This window comes from Carassius auratus, chromosome 49 (assembly GCF_003368295.1).
Source record: "Carassius auratus strain Wakin chromosome 49, ASM336829v1, whole genome shotgun sequence".
NCBI lineage: Eukaryota > Metazoa > Chordata > Actinopteri > Cypriniformes > Cyprinidae > Carassius > Carassius auratus.
The window spans coordinates 9,482,141-9,502,398 of NC_039291.1; the positions used below are offsets into that span (position 1 = coordinate 9,482,141).

At 36.6% G+C, this 20,258-nt stretch overlaps 2 protein-coding genes across 3 annotated transcripts in view; one reads left to right on the plus strand and one right to left on the minus strand.

Moving 5' to 3' along the window:
* Positions 1-1,342: 1,342 nt before the first annotated feature.
* tecrl2a (trans-2,3-enoyl-CoA reductase-like 2a) lies at positions 1,343-8,166 on the plus strand. Of its 2 annotated transcripts, none has more exons than XM_026237814.1 (13): positions 1,343-1,523; positions 3,464-3,514; positions 3,609-3,660; positions 4,746-4,790; positions 5,425-5,528; positions 5,600-5,715; positions 5,797-5,902; positions 6,102-6,174; positions 6,249-6,292; positions 6,447-6,504; positions 6,586-6,674; positions 6,765-6,810; positions 7,131-8,166. In XM_026237814.1, the coding sequence occupies exons 1-13, from the start codon at positions 1,500-1,502 to the stop codon at positions 7,256-7,258; spliced, it is 936 nt and encodes a 311-aa protein (XP_026093599.1). In that variant the 5' UTR covers positions 1,343-1,499; the 3' UTR covers positions 7,259-8,166. The 2 variants fall into 2 exon arrangements, with proteins under 2 accessions (XP_026093599.1, XP_026093600.1); XM_026237815.1 differs by having other exon boundaries at positions 5,428-5,528.
* The window catches only part of LOC113066136 (retinal-specific ATP-binding cassette transporter-like), a 32,422-nt gene continuing 19,947 nt past the window's right edge, over positions 7,784-20,258 (minus strand). Inside the window, exons 21-51 of the mRNA XM_026237813.1 lie at positions 20,061-20,192; positions 19,827-19,966; positions 19,545-19,682; positions 17,649-17,833; positions 17,470-17,575; positions 17,180-17,385; positions 16,925-16,979; positions 16,718-16,792; positions 16,027-16,202; positions 15,809-15,933; positions 15,623-15,721; positions 15,352-15,538; positions 15,178-15,272; positions 15,055-15,087; positions 14,837-14,942; positions 14,645-14,719; positions 14,382-14,551; positions 14,105-14,282; positions 13,464-13,579; positions 13,085-13,232; positions 12,807-12,930; positions 12,398-12,527; positions 12,191-12,311; positions 12,044-12,106; positions 11,822-11,928; positions 10,606-10,747; positions 10,384-10,518; positions 10,203-10,306; positions 9,269-9,361; positions 8,892-9,141; positions 7,784-8,517 (exon numbers count right to left, since the gene is read on the minus strand). Coding sequence (XP_026093598.1) covers positions 8,401-8,517; positions 8,892-9,141; positions 9,269-9,361; positions 10,203-10,306; positions 10,384-10,518; positions 10,606-10,747; positions 11,822-11,928; positions 12,044-12,106; positions 12,191-12,311; positions 12,398-12,527; positions 12,807-12,930; positions 13,085-13,232; positions 13,464-13,579; positions 14,105-14,282; positions 14,382-14,551; positions 14,645-14,719; positions 14,837-14,942; positions 15,055-15,087; positions 15,178-15,272; positions 15,352-15,538; positions 15,623-15,721; positions 15,809-15,933; positions 16,027-16,202; positions 16,718-16,792; positions 16,925-16,979; positions 17,180-17,385; positions 17,470-17,575; positions 17,649-17,833; positions 19,545-19,682; positions 19,827-19,966; positions 20,061-20,192 — 3,931 coding nt within the window. The 3' untranslated portion in view covers positions 7,784-8,400. The remainder of the gene's footprint in view (positions 8,518-8,891; positions 9,142-9,268; positions 9,362-10,202; positions 10,307-10,383; positions 10,519-10,605; positions 10,748-11,821; positions 11,929-12,043; positions 12,107-12,190; positions 12,312-12,397; positions 12,528-12,806; positions 12,931-13,084; positions 13,233-13,463; positions 13,580-14,104; positions 14,283-14,381; positions 14,552-14,644; positions 14,720-14,836; positions 14,943-15,054; positions 15,088-15,177; positions 15,273-15,351; positions 15,539-15,622; positions 15,722-15,808; positions 15,934-16,026; positions 16,203-16,717; positions 16,793-16,924; positions 16,980-17,179; positions 17,386-17,469; positions 17,576-17,648; positions 17,834-19,544; positions 19,683-19,826; positions 19,967-20,060; positions 20,193-20,258) is intronic.

A 20,258-nucleotide genomic window follows, 5' to 3' on the forward strand; every position in this document is an offset into this window, starting at 1 on the left:
GTTAGTATCCACAGAGGTTGCAGTTCCTTCAGAATGGCAGCAGATGCTGTCATGGGCACTGAACGTGGTCAGCACAGCAGATATGTGATCTCTCTGAAGAGCTGGAAGCTTCCTGAATACATGTCTTGCACTCAGAGATTGCTGGGCTGAGACCAAGGGCCCTCTGCCTCTGCACTACACTTGAATAAAGAGTCAAGCTTCAATCACCGTTTCTAAGCCACTTGGCTTGACTAGACTCTCTTGACAACAAAGACAGAAAAGGCTGTAACTGTGAAGCACTGGTAAAACCTAAAATGCATTAGATGATGAAAGTGGAAATAATTGGGAATAAATGCAGTCAAGTTTATCTCGTCTCTTTTTAGGCTGCTTTGGCTGTTTATATATTGAAGAGTTTATTTTTCTAAAACAATCTCATGGCAATTTTTAATTGGTTTTTATGTTTTGCCAAATTAGTGGCTAATTTGTATTCACTTGTACAATCTTGTTCTTATGTTTTCATACAACATGCTTATACGATTTGGTGGTTATAGCTTCAGATGGATTCTCTTTTTTTCTTTTTTTTTTAATCATGCATTTTCATTTTTGTACAAATCAAATTATACAGATTCATATGAAAAGGGCCATCTAGTAAAATACTTAAGACTTTAATCAAGTTTAATATTACTTTTTAGTGGGTGTTGTGAGAAGAATCCATTGAAACTTAACTTTTATACTACTTAAGGATTTAAATATTTCATTTTAAAAATCTAACACTGATAGTCATAAACTGCGTAAATACTCATATGTATGAATATTCTCTCTAAACGAGAACTGATGAGCAGATAACCGACCGTTTCAAATATCTACAGATTTAGTTTTTGCATCTGAATTAAAGAAGATCATATTTCTTGCTATATCTGACACAAAATGCTGTGACATGTTGATGTTAACCACCTTGCCAATATGGCTCGTTAATCTCAAGTTAAAGACTAGACTGCTGATTATGAATCCCAATCATTCAGAGTAACAGCACTTTAGATGACACAGGGGATCAAAACACTGCCCTGCTCTACATTTCACTCATTCATTTCAAGATGACTGAACATCACAACACATCCATGTGGGTGTCTTCTATTTTTAGCCCAGTGGACAGTGGAGGGCTTGCTTAGAAGCATTGATCTCCATTCGAACGAGCTCCAAACTGACTGATTGTTATTTATATTTCTAAAAAACAATCTTTAATCATCCATTCACAATTTGAAAGGCCTATAGACAAATCTAAGACAAGACTGCAGGTTTTAGAAGTGTATGTGCTCTCTTCAGATAGAACGGGCAAGAGATTAAAAAGAGAAAAAAAAAAAAGGCAGAGGCCGTAGGAGGGGTTGAGTGTGGGAGGGGAGATGGAGAGTGACGGAGGAGGGTTAGAATGGAGAATTAACACTGCCATTACCACAGGACAGGACGGAGCAGCCTGACCAACTCTGGGGGACCTTACATTACGTCAGACGAGGGCCCCCGGAATGAGCAGAACAATATTTTTTGAGGTAAGGCATCAAGGCATTAATTTACAAGATTACATGTTTTCATACAAACTTTTAACTGTGGGTGTGGAGGGCAATGAATTGTGTTAAAAGACTAAAAAGCCTCATTCTCATAGTCAAAAGGCAAAGAGGAAGATTCTTTGTTGTGTGTGGGTTTATTGAGCTATACTTTGGAGACAAACTTTTTTTTGTTCCCAGAACATGGCTAAATCTGCCACAAACGTGTGGTTTAATCCTTGTTTTATTATTATTATATATACACACACACACACACACACACACACAAAGTATACACACTGTATTTCAAAACATGTTGTCAGACAGTTGTTAGGCATTCTCATTAGGTTTAATCAAGATTGTAAATTGAACAAATTCATGATCTGACAGTGCTTATATGTTAAGCTAAATAAAAACAATCACAGCATGTTTTAAGTTTGCTGAAAATTTGACATATCAAATAATCAGTTCCTCAAATTGGGTTTCATACTGTACGAGCAAATTTGCTGTACGCCGGTTTGCTTTAATTTTGCGCTTGCTGAACATAAACAAGTAAATATAATTCAACACATAACCGACAGGCCTGTCATCTGTGGAGGATTGATGACCCTCTCAGGCATTTCCACTGTAACACCACCAGAGACTGCTGTGATATTGATTAACACACACACTCTATATAATCTAACATTAAACAACTTCAAAGTAAAATGTTCAAAAATCAAACATTCAAATGTCCATTCAAAACTGTTTTCTGTCATCAGGAAGTAAACAAAGAACGAAAGAACTGAAAAATCTCAAACAAAGCAAAATCTTTCAGTGTAGATAAAAAATGTTTTGAGCCTGGTACAGTCCTCATCATTACTGCTGTATTAACAGTACTGGGGGGATGGGTCTAGCAGAGGCAGGACGTCCTGTCAATAGCACTCAGAAATGCAGAGAGTGCTTTTATTGATTACTCTGTCTGATTGGAAGCAGGACAGGTTTACTGCATGGTGTTTATACATGTATATAATGGTAAGTCACATATATCACTTTATAAGAAATGTAAAATTTACACGCAATAGATAAATGCCTTTTCAACAAATACCTGGCATAAAAAGTGTAAGTTTAGAAAACTCCCTGTTGAATTTAGACAAGTGGATCAGCATCAGATGCAACGTGTGCAAGTAGGACCCGAGACATCCCCATCTGCAGAATAACCTCAACCACTCCACTGGGATTCGTTCTTTAAGCTGAGCATTAGGCTAAGCCTGTGTGTCCATTAGACGATTATTACACTAGCCAGCATAAGAGCAGTTTCAGGTTGACAGCTCTGCTGAACTCCACAGTATATAGTGCTTTCAAGGCAAATTGCAGCAGAGCCAACTCACAGCGTGTACTCTGTAGATCAACGCTGACGCCTTTTAATTAAGATTAAAAAAATCCCAGTGCTTTGGCTTTCAGAGCTCAGACTGGTCAGGAACAGGCAATGGTAGAGATTCAATGTTTGTTTTGGGGACGATTGATGAAGTGAATACAATGAGCTAAACGGGGACAGAGCTGTCAAAACAGAAGCTGTGATCAATAAAAACAGACTCGACTGTGCCGTCCTCATTAGGTGCTCATGGGCGTCTCGGATACACTTGGAAACCTGTCAGAATGTAATAGCATGTTTTTTTTGCGATCACTCAAGCATGTTGCGAATTTTTCCTAAACTCCACTTATTTCCTATTAATGTGAAAACGATGTTGACTGCAAAGGATTGTATTCCCTTTCTCAGTTGTCAGTTTTGTGATGCATCTCTGAAGCAGAAAATTCTGAGAGAAGAGAAGGGAAAGCTTCACCCTGAGGCCAGACCTTCAGTAAATTAGCTTGATTTATGTTGACTGAATTAAAAAGTATATGCTTTGTAGTGTCTGTGCCGTGCGGCTATTGACCCAGCTGAATTTATGACTCGAATTTTCTAGGTCGAAATACTGGACTCAAAAACTAAAGAACAGCTCTGTTTTATTGACAAGGTAAGCAGATTTTACATCTTACAATCAATGACAGTGACTGCTGCACACGGCCAAAACTTAATGGTCAATTGTTGCATTTTCATTTTTAATGCAGGTTGAACCCCATTCAAGCGTAGGTGACATTAAGAGTTTGTTTCATAAGTCATGTAAGTTTTACCCCACAATGGCTTTGTACTGTAATTTTACCTAGTCAAATTTGAAATATTGGTCACATTTTTCCTGGTCAGCCTGTCAAGCGTAATATTGAAATAATGAACGAATGACTCATAAACGAGTGCATGGATGTTAAACAGGCCAACTGAATTGAGTTTAAATTGTTTTGTAATTTTACTCGTATATACATCTTATTTTTCAACTTAAAATTATGCCGTTTTTTTTTTTTTTTTTGTGAATGTGCAAGACTTCTGGGTCATTAGCCACTGTAGGGAAATAATGAGAAAGAATAACAACGTGCAGTAAACAGTCAAATTTTGCACTACAGAACATACCAGTGTGTTCATAATTAAAATTGTACATTAAAATAATATTGTAAGGCACATTAGTTTGTAATATCAAGCAGCAAAACAAGGTGTTTTGTACAGCTAAAAATACCTGGAACTCCGGAAGCCAGACACATTAAATTTACAGGAAGAACAAGGTGGATAGTAAAGCTTCCGCTAAAATAGTCAAGTAACAGTGTTCAGAACATTCAGAACCTATAGCAACAAGATGAATACTGTAACAATACTATAGTACTATTAATGCTGAAGCAATTTTCCTTAGACACAAAATGGTGCCAATTGCTTTAAATGTTTTTTTCAGGGTCAGATGAAAAACCTGAAAGTAGCGCCGGTGTCATGAACAGACTGGTCTTATAGCGATTCTATTGGCTGAAAGGACTTTAAAAGGGTACTCTGTTCGGTACCTGATTAGATGAGCTGTGGACGAGATTGCTGTGGAGTGACGGTTAATATGAGGAAATCTCTGACTACTGAATCCTGCGATTGACCAATCATAATCAAGTATTCCAGAGCTCATGTAGCTAATAACGAACAATACTTACTTAGTTCTAAATGATTTTGTAATAAACGTAACGCTTATCAAATGTTACTAGTTTAGTATAATGTTTGTGTCTATATTATTCTTGAATTTAGCATTCATTTATCCTCAGTTTACTTGTATTACAGTGGGTTGTAGATCTTAATATCTGATACATAGTAATATTTGTGTGATTTTTCTTTCTCACTGTCAGATCCCAAATGGTACCCAGCTAGACAAGCCCTGAGGCTGGACCCCAGTGAGTATGAGGACCTCATAATACATTTGTGTTCAATCAAAATGTCCTAACTAGACCTTGAAAACATTTGACTTCTCTCTGGAGACGTATGCAGGACTCAGTCCACTTGAACCCTGGCCCTTCGTTTTTTTTTTGTTTTTTTTTTGTTTTTTTTTATCTGCCAGTACTTTTGAGTGCAAAACACACATCTTAAAATCCAGCAGCCAGTGCATAGAACCCCGTCCTTTTTTCATTTTTGTAATTTGTTACAGTTGTCACATTTCTTTGTGACAGTTTCAGTGTTACAGCTTAAATGTAAATCCTTGCTTTTTTCAGGAAAAGTGTCTTTTAAGATAACCAACAAAATATCTGAGGACTTGTTTATACCTTGGGTAGAAATGGAATCTGAGTTGAGGGATATTATTCATCTGTGCTACTTTTGAAAACGAACTTTGTAGAGAGGATGTTACACAAACATTGTGGATGTTCTCAGATGTGCCTTGATGTCTTGCTACCTCTTTTGAAGGCAGCATTTTTCAGGTTTCATAAAGCAAGATAAGTGCTACAGTATCAGCCGAGAGCTGCTTTGATGCAGCGGGACCCAGGCACTTATCTAAAACTATAACAAATCTAGTTCTGTGTTTGTGTTTTTTAGAAGGAAAGGCATTGAGAAATGATGACCTGCTACAGAATCTGCCCGTCGGGACCTCAGCGATCTTGTATTTCAGAGACCTTGGCCCACAACTGGGATGGACGATGGTAAGGGATTTTCAAAATGTAATTCTGACAGCATCAAACATACAATCTTTAAAAACGTCAATGATCTGCAGGTTTTTCTGGCGGAGTACATAGGTCCTCTTCTGATATATCTCCTCTTCTATTTCCGCGTCCCATACGTCTATAACCACAAATACACCCTCACCTCCAGCTCTCATCAAGTGGTCAAGTACATTCTCACAAAAAAATTTAACTTTTTTGTTCCATGGAAGATTTTTTTTAATAATATTTTTTTTTGTTTTCTCTTCAGTCTGGCTAGTGCTTGTCACTCTTTCCACTATATCAAGAGGCTATTTGAAACAATCTTTGTGCATCGGTTTTCTAATGGCACGATGCCTCTCAGAGCCATTGTAAGGGTGAGTGTTTAGTGGATTGGTTTTCTATGGTGTCAATTACTGAAAAGTAATTTGTCTACTTCAGAAAAACAGTAAAACAATAATTTAATACAATACAGTTATTTTCTGAGAAATCAGACAAGCTGAACAATACTATTATGATTGGGAAAATTGCAAGTGTCGAATCCTCAAAGCTGAAGCTTATTCTCCGAATTCACAGAATTGTGCATATTATTGGGGTTTTGCAGCATGGTTAGCATACTACATCAACCATCCTCTCTACACACCACCATGTGAGTACCAGCGGAGATAAATCTTATTAATAATCAATTTGATTATTAATTAAACTTATTTTTGTGTTTTACAGCATATGGAAAGACACAAGTCAAATATGCACTAATTATCTTTGTGGTATGTGATGTTTTTGGTTTAATAAACATACTACAGTACATATGTTACAGCGTCCAAAAATCTGGTACCACTAAAAATCTAATATAACCTATTATTTTTGGACCACATGCTGTGTTAAAGAAAAAATTAACAGGCATGATTGTTTGTATCCCAGTTTTGTGAGGCAGGTAATTTTTCAATCCACTGGTCACTGAACAGTTTTAAATGTGAAGGTGGGTATACGATGTCAAATTTCTATGGCATTACTGTAGATCAGGATATTTGCGTATGACCCAATTTTTTGTTGTTTAAAGGTACAAAATGTCGTAGGTACCCAAATCCATCTAAAAACCCTTTTACGTGGCTTTTCTTCTTTGTTTCATGTCCCAACTACACATATGAGGTAACAGCACCATTGTTATAATCTAATATATGACACTAAATCTGCCACCTACAACCGGTCCATCAACTCTTTGCTTAAATTTGTCATCAGGTGGGTGCTTGGGTGGGCCTGTCCATCATGACCCAGTGTGTGCCAGGTAAATGCAATCAAACTTTGTGATTTTAATATATAAAATGAGCTTCAAATAAATGGTCATTAAAAAAATTTCTATTTTTTTTTTAATTCTCTCTCTCTCTCTCTCTCTCTCTCTCTATATATATATATATTAATGTTAAAGTTAGTTACATTTTTGTTACGTTTTTGATATTTTGTTATAAGTAATATATATATATATATATATATATATATATATATATATATATATATATTATTCTTATAGAAAAATGTAAAATGTGCTATATGTGAATTATTTTACATTTCTTTTTCTTTTTTTTTCTTTTTTCTTTTTTTTTGCAGTGGCTCTCTTCACATTTGTAGGTTTCATTCAAATGACCATCTGGGCCAAAGGAAAACACAAAACATACACCCGGGAGTTTAATGACTACCCAAACCTCCGCATGCCAATCCTCCCTTTGATCCTCTGACATTCACATAAACCAACTTCAGGTCAAAATCCAGAGATATTATGATTTCAGCTGAGAGAACTAGGAAACATCTGAACAGCTGCATGTAAATATAGCAGATTTATGGCCCCCTTTGGGAAGCATTATGAAGTTAAATCCACTTTTCAACAATATCTGACGGTTATCATGTAAGATGATGTTCGAACATTGTTGTATTTACAATGGTATGCCACTTGAGATTTTAAATAAGCAGATTTGTAAGAATTTGTGTTGACAAAATATTTTTTTAAATCATTTCCACAACTATCCATGTGCAATATACAGTACTCTACCTCTGTAAACCAACTACTTCAGCATGAAAGAAAAGTTTTTTCTTAAAAAGGGAAACACTGAGTTACATTAATTGGCTACAATATTTATAAAAAATATATATATTTATATGAAAATACTGAACTTTTGGTGTCAAATTTAAATAATTTGTTTTAACTAAAATCTCATTAACAGGTTCAAAAAAAAAAAAAACAGTCTCAAGTGATACTATTTAATAAATATCTCCAGATTTTATTTATGGAAAGGTTATTGCATTCCCTCTTGACAAAGTGACAGTGAGCAAGAACATTTTTAATAGTATTTTTTTGGAGTATCTTTACAGGCAAGCAAGAAATAAAGAAAAAACTAAAGCAAAATCAACTTTGTACCATTCCTTGCTACCGGCTATTTCTAGTTAACAAATTACAAAATTCTACATTTAACATCTGGTTTAATTGCAACTTAAAGTGTTGTTTGTATGCTACACTTTTCTAACTTGGCAAGAGTTATTAAAACATTGACTTGCAATGCATCACAATGCAATATGCATTTCAATGGCAATAGCCTTTGCAATAAAATCTATTGCATCATTTGATTTGTTTTAAAAACAAAATTATTTGCAAAACAGTGACATTGACATAATAAAGTGCTACAGTATTCATAACTTCTAGTGTTTTGGTTGCATTTCTATATAAAAAGAAAAAGGCCAAGCGAAGAAGGTGTGTAAAGCCGTTACTGCGTAAACATTCAAAATGAGTGTTTGGTAAAGAAGAAAGAAAATCATCTCCCCCTCATTTCATGACTCTTTTGTGTGGCCTGCCAGATGACTTCAATTGACCTGCTCAATGAAGATTTTAGGCTTTCATTTTCGCTGGAAAGACTCTCATGTCCCGCCGGGCACCGGCTGCCCTTGGGTGCAACACAATGGCATCATCTTCTCCGGATTGCTGGTTTGCGAAATTCACAAACACCTACAGGGAGTGAAACAAAGAGAGCAGACTACATAAAGAGCCAAACTGCCCTCGTCCCAGTGCATTTGTCACATGTAGGCTTGGAAACAAATGGTGGCGGTCACAAGATGGATGAATGCTTGTGGCAATCTGACCCTGAACTTGACTGTTGTATTCTGTGCTTGTCTAGTTTGGGATATCGGGTCCCAGAAGGAAGACAGTACCATAAAAAATACTGCTATACCCTATAATAGTTCTCCCTGTTTTGGACTACATAAAGGGAGTCATACATTTTCCAAGCTTCAATGTATTGCATAAGGAGATGCTGACAAATATTTGAAGATCTAAATGGTACAGGTTGATCTACTGTAGGCCAGCAGGGTCATATGAAATACCTGGTCCAGTGTTGTCTGGGACACCGAGTAATCTTCGATATTCAGCATTTCTTTGTTGGCCAAGACTAGCTGGAAGATTTTGGCCAGGGAGGAAGAAGCGATCTCATACTGTAGAGTATTATAGTGTTTCTCCCTCTGAATGCAGCCTGGAAACGTGCTCTCCATAAACGCTTCGGCCGGATTCAGATCTGGCACAGTGCCCGCTTTGGCTGCTCTGATTTTCATGGTGACCACATATCCATCACTAAATCTGCAGGGAAAACATTATAAGAGATGTTCAGAGAATAGAGATGCAAATACAAAATATTTGGCACTGCGGAAAATCTGTGCAACTGGACATTTTTTATGTGAACATAAGTGAAAATTTGTGATTGTACTTGTATTTGAGGTGCTGGATTGTGCCAAGACACTTGAATGTTCCATTCACCATAATGGCCAGTCGTGTGCAGAGAGCTTCACATTCCTCCATGCTGTTCATAAAAAGAAAAAAAAAGACATATACACACAAACACTATTTATTTATCATGCTTAAAAAAAAAACACTACTAACTTAACTTTATTTAAATCAGCATTCATTTAGTTTTTGTAATGTGTCATGTTTTCGACTGAAAATATTCTGAACTTGAAATTATGTATAGAGGGACTGTAGCTTGATTTGATAGGATGGTAAAAATAGGCTATTATATAATCGGCTCTTATTTTTCACCAACAAAAGATTTATTTAAAAAATGTTAAATGACACTCTAAATTGTGCACAATATCACCAAATATATCAAGTGAATACAGCCAAATTTATCCCTATAGAAACGAGCTGACATAAACACTTTTTCTAAAAGTGAAAATAAAATAAAAAGCTTTTCACCTAATGTTAAGGTGTATGTTAGTACGAAAACCAGTTTCTGCCACAGGAAAAACTAATTTAAAAGGTAATTGTTAATTTATCTCTCAATTCTGGCAATATAACTCATAATTCCTCACTTTATTCTCGCAATTGTGAGAGTCACAATTGTGTGATAAAAAGTCACAATTATCTTTTTATTTTGTGGTGAAAAACAAAACAAAACCAAAAAACTGCCAGATGTAAACTCAGAATTCAGATGAAAAAGTCAGAATAGAGAAGTTAGAATTCCGGGATTATATCTTCCAATTCTAACTTTTTTTTTTTTTCAGACGTCTGTGGGAAATGTAAGATAAAAAAATGTAAGATTAACTTATTGTTTTATTATGTGGCCGAAACATACTTCCATAGGTTAGGATACAGTATTTATGATTAGCGGTATATAAAATTCACGTGTTTTGACGTGTTCTTGCCTGTGTGATGAAAGGACCACTGCCCTTCCACCCTGAATCACACTCATGATGGAGTTCCAGAGGAACCTCCGAGAGTGAGGATCCATCCCTGTAGTTGGCTCATCCTGGCACATGAAAAAAAAAGCATACTAGTAACAATCATTATCTTATTCTGAGATAAATCGCACAGAAAGGCCCTTACTAGCAGCAGAAGAGCTGGACAGCCAATCATTGCAATAGCTGTCGCGAGTTTACGCTTGTTCCCACCACTGTATGTGCCGGCAGTGCAGCCTGCATACTCAAATAAACCCAGTTTCTGAATTCCCCATTCAGCCACCTGCATCAAAGAGAGATAGTGGTTTCTGTCAGAAATCCTCAGAGAGAAAGAAATAAGAAGAGATTAGAAAGTGGAATATGGTCTCACTCTGCTGATCTCAGATTCCGGGACTCCTCTGAGCCGAGCGTACAAGTGCAGATGTTCTCTTCCTGTTAGAAGATCATCTATGGCATCAAACTGAGGGCAGTAGCCCATGTTCTGGTGCACATCCAAAATGTTGGTAAGAATGCTGGAGCATCACAAGAAATCAACCAAGTTAATGACAAAAATCAAAATGGGTTGAAATCCAAATAAGTGGAAAGTGTGAAATTTGCTACATCAATAGCAATACCAAACAAAACAGTAAAATCAGCAATGGATTTCTCCTAAAAATTCCTACTGGATGTTTCTGTGCAGTTGCTAGGGAGTAATGAGTGGTTAGTGTGTTGCGCTATGCAGTTACTAGGCTCTTCTAGGCGACTGTTAGGGTAAAAATAAAAATTGTTTCAAACAGTTTTTGCTGCACAGTCTTCCTGCCCCTTTAACCCCATACACTTTGGACAAAGTCCAATCAAACAGGTAGTCTCACCCCAAACTCAAACTATAAAGTTCTCAGTATAACAGTTGTGTTTAGGAAAAGAAAAATCCCATTTATTATCTACTTAGTGAAATTGATTTGGTAAGACTATGTTGCTACATAACTGATGGGATATTCATTTTTATTCGTGTTTGTAGACCTGAACCAAATAATTTGTCAAAGCACAATGGATTGTGGGTAATATTAGCCATCAGAGTGTGCACAGATCCACACTTCAAAAATCTACCTGAAATAGTAGACCATCTGGGGATTTCTGGCATACACTTTTCAGCATTAAATAGTCTCACATACTATTTAGGATGGATAGAATGAACACAGGGTCAGTTCCCTTATGCTTTCAAAATACTTTGTTTGAATTCTCAGTAATTTTTGGTGCAAATCAAAGTTGTTAATGTTGGGATTCAACATTGGTTAGTTTGGTCCACGTCTTATAACTTTTCAAAATCCCCATGATAGAAAAAAATAAATCAAAAAATACTTCCAGAACCAAGACCACTGGAAAAGTAGACGGGAACTGTTGCACTCTACTCGTTGAACCAAAATGTGCCTCGGTACAAATTCTTCAGTTCTACCTAATTAGATAAAATGTTTTTTAGCCAGATAGCTAACTGAGTAGCTAGCACTACTGTCTGTGCAAACTACCAAAACACTTGCTGAGTAGAGAATGTTCACTAAAGATCTATCGTAACAGTGAGATCTTAACAGTGCTGTGTTAGCAAAACAAACCTGTAACCAGACACAACAGCTTCCCCTGAAGTCACATCAATGTCTCCTGTCAGCATTTTGAATGTGGTAGTTTTCCCAGCACCATTCACACCCAAAAGTCCAAAGCACTGTGGAACGGGAAAAGAGTTCACACAAAGCTCAGAAATCAGAATGGTGCTAAAGTCAAAGCTCAAGGTGCTCTTAACACAAAGACCAAATGTCTCAAATGTCTCCAGTGATTACCTGTCCTGGTGACACTCCGACACATATCCTGTCAACCGCCGGCCTGATCGTTCCAGTATATGTCTATAAAGAGAAAAAAACACACTCACGATCTCTACTGTGTGAAACATTACACATCATGCACCAGTATAAAGAGGACAGACTTGCCTTTGATAGGTCTTTTATCTGAAGGATGTCGCTAGAGCTTTTTCCTTTGTAAACCCTCTCTCTCTCTTTGGCCACATCCACATCTTCATCAGTTTCTGGCGGCTTCTTTAAATCTGCCATCCTGTTGAAAGAGACAGCATACTGTGTCTGTATGTGGGGACGCAACATTTCTACTGGAGTGACTCTTTTGAATGTATTTCTTCTCACCAGTGGTCCAGGAAGAATCGGTACTGTATCAGAACGTTCAGGATGAAATAGACAAACCCTTCTATCGCCATGAATGTCACATTCTTTCCCACAAAGTCCCAACTGAAGGGATCCGAAATGAAGTCCTCACCTGAGACATACATAAGACGTTTCACCAACATTTAAATTATTAGAATTATATAAACTATATAGCTATGCTGATCCATTTGGTTATCAAAAATAATTGTTGCTTTGAACTGCCAACAGATGTTATATTCCCATCATGCTGACATATAGATTAAAGCTCAGTGACTTTTATGGAGGCCAGATCACTGGGTCCAGACCTTGCCAGGGGCCAGGTTAGGGTTGGTCGCAACAGCCTACAATACAACCGACTGAAGTGCGAGGTGGGAACAGGAGCAGGACTCACCAAAGCGTGCATACACGTCCATCACGGCCTGGTTCATCGCCATGTCAATGAGCCCGCGGCCCAAACAGAAGTGAGGAAAGACAAGTAGAGCTTTCTTCAGCACCTGGTTACACTTATACAGAGCCTGCGAAAGTAGAGACAGATGGAGGATGAAATGTCAGCTTTACACTTCAACTTTTGGCCTTGTAAAATTCTAATTATGATATTAGTGGGAATTGGGATTAGTGGAAAAATGTACATAAATTGTGTTCAATAAAATGAAGGCTGGAATGTTTCACCTCTGTACTGTCAAACAGGTCTAATATGAACGTGATTGCACTGCTGTTGATGCCAATGAAGAGGTTGATGCAGGACAGAGAGACGTACGCTGTGCTTGGCACGTTAAATATATAAGACATCGGATACATCATTGGAGTCACCGACCAACTATTTCATAATAAAAAAGACTGATTAGAATATGATAAAATATTCAAACCTTTCAGTGGGGTCTACTACTTATGACCCTTCGTCTCTCATGCAGGTATTTACTGCTACAGCTACTGACACTTTTACATTTTGACCCACATATCTAATAAGACAGACTTAAATACATCTTGAAATGCCGTTTTGCTAGAAGAAATGTAAAAGGATCAATGAAAGATGACATTTTTCCATTACCCATAAAGCATCAGCAGAGCTATCAGGGCTTGCAAGTTGCCAGGTGAGGTGTAGCATTTTTTGTCAAATGCAATAAAAATCCCCACAACCATCGCTGCACTGACAGCATAGTTTATCTGAAATGACGGGACATTAGCAAAACTGAATTAACAGACCATTCCAGAGAACATAAAACAATGCTATAGAATAAACACACTTATTATTCACTATAAAGGCACTTACTGGTCAAAATAACATGCTTCTGGATTATTAGTTATTATTATTACTTAAAGAGATTATATTTTCTAGCTGGGTAACATAGGTTTTGTTGAAAGTGCAAAAATGATTTGTGATAGTCTAAAAAAACAAAATAAAAAAAAAACTAAACCAATCGTTAATGTTTTGCATCGTATGTATTTTTTTAGCATAGCGTGTTCATAAATGTATGACATGACATTTCTAGATGCATAATTTACAGTTTGTTGCATATTTTCAGAAAAATATAATGAAAAAATAATAATTTATCACATAATTAAAATTAAAGAACAAATGAAATGGTACATAACATAACACGACACTTAATAAAAATGTAAATATTTATACTATATATACTGATAACAAAATTTACTAAAAATGTAATTGTAGGACGCCATTATACTGACCATGTCCCAAAAGAAGTTAGCGATCCAGTACACCAGAGGACTGACCCCACTCACAAACTGCAAGTGTTTGGCCTGCGTCACTCTCTCCTGGATCAGATACAGCACAAAACTGGCAGGTACGAAGGACATTGCGAAAATCACACAGATAGCCACCACTGCATCCACTGAGGTGGTCAGTCTGAGAGAAAGAATAGGTGAATAATAAAGATATTTTACATGCATAAAGACTAGACTAAAGTAAAACAACTGTGTGAAGTACTGTCAGGAGTCCACTCACACTGTGACCTCCGACAGCTGTTCCTTGGTCAGGTTTAGTGGATGATTGATGGCTGTGATGCCATACTCATTTAAATCAGCTCCAGGAGGCAGGTTGGCTCGAAGGATGGCGTTATTTGCCACGTTCATGAAGGCCACCATAGCATGCCAGCCTTTGTTATTGAACCACACCTAGAGGAGATAACAAATGGGTTATTTATCTTAAATTGGGACGAGCCGAGCTCAGTAAACTGCGACCGAAAGTGAAGCTGAAAGGAATCACACCTTGACATTGTTTTCAGTTTCCATATATCTCAAGAAAGTCCCAAACTCCTGCAGAGTAAGCTTCGAGTATCTTCCCTGCAAATGATCACAACAGTAAGTCTTTTAATTCTATTAGAAAAACTAAAAGCACTTTCCATTCAATACTTTGCTTCGATTACATCAATTCACAATGAAAGCAATCAGAAAATGTACCCCTGTAACATTAAGCAGACGTCCTAACTGAGCAGCTGCATCCTGGACGGTTTTAGGATCCACATCGAGAACAGGAAGTCGCCCTCCAACAGAAATGCCACCATACCTGAAAAAAAACACATACTGTCATTCTTCAACATGTTTAAACCACAGAAAGCACAGATTTGTTCTCTTAGTGTCCACTAGAGGGAGTCATTGTATTTTTTTGTCACCCATACCTTTGTTCATTCACCCAATACTTGCTCTTCAAGCTGTACAACAAAAACACAAATAAGATGAATTCCTGGAAACATAAGAGCAAGTTAATGGATGAATAGTCACAAATGGGCCATAATACCTACCTTGTCCGTATTAAGTTAGGGTAGGTCTTCACCAAATAATTAGAGATGTTCCTGCAAGTCAAATCCATCAACACGTCACCAGTGGATTGAATCCTCTGAAATGCAGGAAACACTATATCACTATACATAATATTAAAGTCTTTATATTGTTGTATCCATAACTGAGAGACAAACCTGGGGAGGAGGAAGACCTCCAGCGCCTTCTGGACACAGTAACATTGTGAGTTTGTTGGGTGTCCTGCACTGGCAGCTGGGAGGCGGACTAATGTCCGTCCATTCTGGGTTACCCAACATCTCAGTGAAAGCTGGGTTAACCAGGGGCATCTCCCACTCTGTAGTTATGTTATTGCATGGATAGTTTCTGTGGAAAGCAAGAATGGACATGGTAAGCAGGACAAACACCTCTGGAGATTCATGTATATCATAAGAACGCATGTGCACATACTCTAGAGGTTCATCCACCATACAGCGAGTCCCAAATCCAGGTCTGTTTAGAAGAACCTCACCAAAATACCTCATATCTGAGCTTTGAATCTGTTCATTGCTGCAAGAAATAGTAAGAAAAAAGACTGTTTTAACTGCTTAGTATTCAGTAAATAGCCAATCGGGTTCCAATGTAAATATACTGTACCTAAAGAAGGTGAACTGTCGGCCATACATCCATGGGCTTAAAGTAAGACTGGGGTATTCGCCGAATGGAGGAACAATCAGCGTAAACATCAGAGAAACAAGGACAAAACTAGCAGGCAACACTATCTGAGGAAGAGAATATCAGCAGGCCCCATAAAAACTCAGCCAAATCTTAGGGACTTCATTACTGACGCTACACAGCAATACTGTTATTCTGACCTGGGCGAGGAAGTCTTTGCCGGATCGTGTGGTGTGATGGAACCTCTTAATGAGAAGAGCAAAAAACTGTTTCAAGACAAGAAAGATTCCCTTCACCTGATAGGATCCTCTGCCGTTTCTGCTGGGTGAATTTCCAGAGTTAGACTGGCCATTAGCATACACCGCCCGGTCTGTATCTGCATACATGATCAATGCAGTCAAAATCTAGATCCAAATTATTTGTTGAATTATTTCTATAATGTTTTGGTCAACTAATAAGAAATTTCCAGTGAGACCAGGAGGCTTTTGTAGTATAATGCTAGTACAAGTTAAATAAAAGCATATAGACAAAACGGCAAAGAAAAAAAAACATTTATTTACACTTTTACTTAATAAAATGTATAAGAACAAATTCATCAATTGGACAAATTTGTAATTCTCAATCTTTAAAAATCTGTCCAATGGATGATTTTGACATACATCTTGAATTTATTTTGTGAAATACATATATTTTGTATATATATAAAAAAAGCAAATAGCACTTCATGTGACAAAGGGTTAACTGGCACCATATGCACTATTTAGCATAGAGTATAGCGGTATGTTTGAGGACATCTCTCTACTTTGTCTTTTAACTCTGTGTTGTGTTTTAGCAGGCAGCCTTAGCTAGGATGAAGCATTATAAGCCTGACAGTCTAATATTAGTCATCACCTTCTTCTATTTTCACTTTCACTGTGTTCTCTCTATAGAGACTCGCAAGAGATTTCTGTTGCAGAACTCTGATGTCTAAGGGGTTCAACCACAAAAACAGACATCATAAATCACAACATACAACACTCACAAGATCTATAAACAGACACATATACACAATATCTGCATGTCTGAGATTGAATGACAGCTATTAGAATGAAATCTTACTAGACGTAGCGTTGATGTGAGCAGCCTCTCCATCAGCTGTGACTTTCAGAAATATCTTCAGGACACAAAAGAGACAAAATTTGATTTTAACGTGTTGTACAAAGTAAGATTATGGTGCTTTGTGCAATGCAATGCAATGCAATGCAATGCAATGCAATGCAATGAAATGAAATGAAATGAAATGAAATGAAATGAAATGAAATGAAATGAAATGAAATGCAATGCAATGCAATGAAATGCAATAAAATAAAATACCTCCTCCAGTGAAGTGTCTGACACTCCAAAGCTGCTCAGCCCCATGTCTGTCAGCGTCTCCTCTAGCTCTCTGAACAGGCTGGCGTAAGAACGATGTTTGAAGCCCTGGCTGGGCAATAGAAATGTGAGCTCCTGCCCTATGACCTCTATAAGCCTGGCCTCTGGGATGTGATGATGGACAAGGGCCGTGATGCTTTTAATGTCCCCTGAGAGAGTGAGATTACCTAAATGATGATCACTGCAGTTAGATTACACTGATCTAATATAAACAAACTATATCAGTGTTTTACCTTCCATCTTTCTTTCTGTGACTCTGGGCTGCTCTGTAGCGCTCTCTTTAAATTTGGTACAGAGTGAGCACTTACAGGAGCAGTCTTCTGTACAGTCACACTGAGCCTGTAAGAATCAGAGCAACCTTGTGAATCTAGCTGCCTTATATACTCTTTGTAATAGACGGTTAAAGTCTCACCTCCTTTGTGGACGGCTGATCTTTAATGCGCCGCACCAGAGTGAGGTAGAAACCAGCACCCAGGCAGTTCTTCAGGAAGAGAGGAGAGCCGCAGCAGTACAGACGACCCTGAGAGATGATGGCCACACGGTCACTGAGCAGGTCAGCTTCATCCATGTGATGTGTGGACAAGATCACCGTACGACCTAAATGACACACACCAGATACACAGACTTTTAGACCTTCACTTAAGAGTAGAAATGTAAAGGAACAAAGATACATTTAAATTAAATGTAAATAAATTTATGCATTTAGCAGACGCTTTTACCCAAAGCAACTTACAGTGCGTTCAGGCTAACAGTTTTTACCTAACATGTTCCCTGGGAAATGAACCCACAACCTTGCGCTGCTTATGGATGATGATTTAGTCTTGGAAGAATTAGATTAATCTAATTTCATAGATGGATGGACGGATGGATTGATTGGTTAATAAAAATATAAGAAAATAATAAATATATACAAAATATTTAATCTCTAATAAATTAAAATTATAAATACATAAAATACAGACAAATCAACAGAACATACTAAATATAAAAAAACAAAATAACAGCAATTGCATATATGGATGATCTAAAATATCAATTTTTGTAAGTAATATATATGTAATGAGTAATATAAATATCAACTGTAAATATATATATATATATATATATATATATATATATATATATATATATCAAATTATTAAGACATATATGGATGGATATATAATATATGAAAAAAAAACTGGTAACACTTTATAATAACTGCACACTATTAATCATTAACTAAGCATTAGTAAACAGATAATTCATAATTTATAAAGCATTAATAGACAGTAATAATCAGTTTATAAATGCTTTATTCTTGATTTAAAAGCATATCTATAATGTGTAATTTCATACTTTATTCATGATCAATTTATCATTTCTCAATGAAGTATAGCATTATTTACAAACCAGTTATGTAGTTATGTAGAAATGTAGTAAATTCAGGTAGTTATAAAGCATTTAGTAGTGGTCAGTTAATTATTTATGAGAGCTCATCTAAAGTGAGGACTAGTTATGCCTTGTAAAGCATTTATAAAGGATATTTAAAGGCTCAGTTATCAAAAACAGAAACAAACACAACACAGTGATACAGAACATAGAAATATTAACAGCCTTTAATCTCATTTGTAAAAGCTGTACAAGACATAAATAGTCCTCACTTTAGATGAGCTCACAAAAATAGTTGACTAACAACTACATATGTTTTATAACTACCTGAATTAACCCTGAATTATAGTAGAAATACATGTTAATAAACCATTTATTAACACTAAGTAACTATTACTATATGTCTGAATAAAAATATGTATGAATGCACATTTAAATAGTTTATTAATCATTTACTTACAATTTCTAAGTGATCTTATGAACCACTGACAACTCCTTAATAACTGGTGTGTAAATAATGCTATACTTAATTTAGAAATGATAAATTAATCATTAATAAAGTATGAAAAAACAATTATTAAATACATTATAGATATGCTTTTAAATCAGGTATAAAGCATTTATATCTGTGTTTATAAACTGCTTATAAATGTCTATTAATGCTTTATAAATGATGAATTAACTGTTTCCTAATGCTTAACTAATGATTAATAACATACATTTATTATAAACTAAACTAAAGACAAACAAATAAATAGAATAAACTAAATATATAAAATATATATAAAAAATAAAAACTGTGTATTATATATAATATAATAATATATATATACACACACAAAAAGGTATCATACTTTTATAAAATATACTAAAACAAAGAAATTGATGGATGGTCATGGAGAAATATGATTTATCCACATTTCCTAGGAGTGCATACCAGCACGGTATTTCAGCAGAAGGTCCCAGATGGAGCGTCTGGAATATGGATCCACTCCTGATGTGGGTTCATCCAGAAACACCACTTTAGCCCCACCAACAAAAGCCATGGCAACAGAAAGCTTCCTCTGCATACCACCTACATAAGAAGACAATATCCTCATGACATTTCTTACAAATCTCAACTAGTTCAGTCCAGCTTACTGTCAAGTTTAGCAGAATAAACTACACTGAGACTGGTCTGCACAAGAAGGAATTGTTAAAAAGATATTTATGATCTAACCTGACAGGTTTTGAGCCTCCTCGTTCCTCTTGTGAGGGAGACCAAGATCTTCCAGCATATTTTCCACCTCCAGCTGGGCCTCAGGTAATGGCCGACCCTTCAGCAGAGAGTAAAACAAGATGTGCTCTGCTACCGTCATACTGCAGTAGAAAGAGAGATCAAAACAAATCAGCATTCTGACAGATTTTACTTTAGCAGGGGTATCAACATCCTTCAAAGTGAAATCACACGAACTGGTGAAAGATGATGTTATGTTGGGGACACATTCCCAGAGATTTACGAATGGCATCCATGTCGGTTCGGATGTCTTTCCCATAAACATACGCTGTGCCAGCAGTGGGAGGGAACATGCCGGTGAGAACAGACCTGTGGGAGAGAGGAGTAAACTTCCATATATAACATTCCCATAAACAAATAAAGATCCATTTCACC

What these genes read in the sequence shown, in the direction of transcription:
- tecrl2a (XM_026237814.1), top strand. Translation starts at nt 1,500, where the DNA reads ATGAGCAGAACAATATTTTTTGAG. An exon ending in AGCTCTCATCAAGTGGTCAA is followed by an intron (nt 5,716 to 5,796) that starts GTACATTCTCAC and finishes TTTTCTCTTCAG; the next exon opens with TCTGGCTAGTGCTTGTCACT. An exon ending in TCCTCTCTACACACCACCAT is followed by an intron (nt 6,175 to 6,248) that starts GTGAGTACCAGC and finishes TGTGTTTTACAG; the next exon opens with CATATGGAAAGACACAAGTC.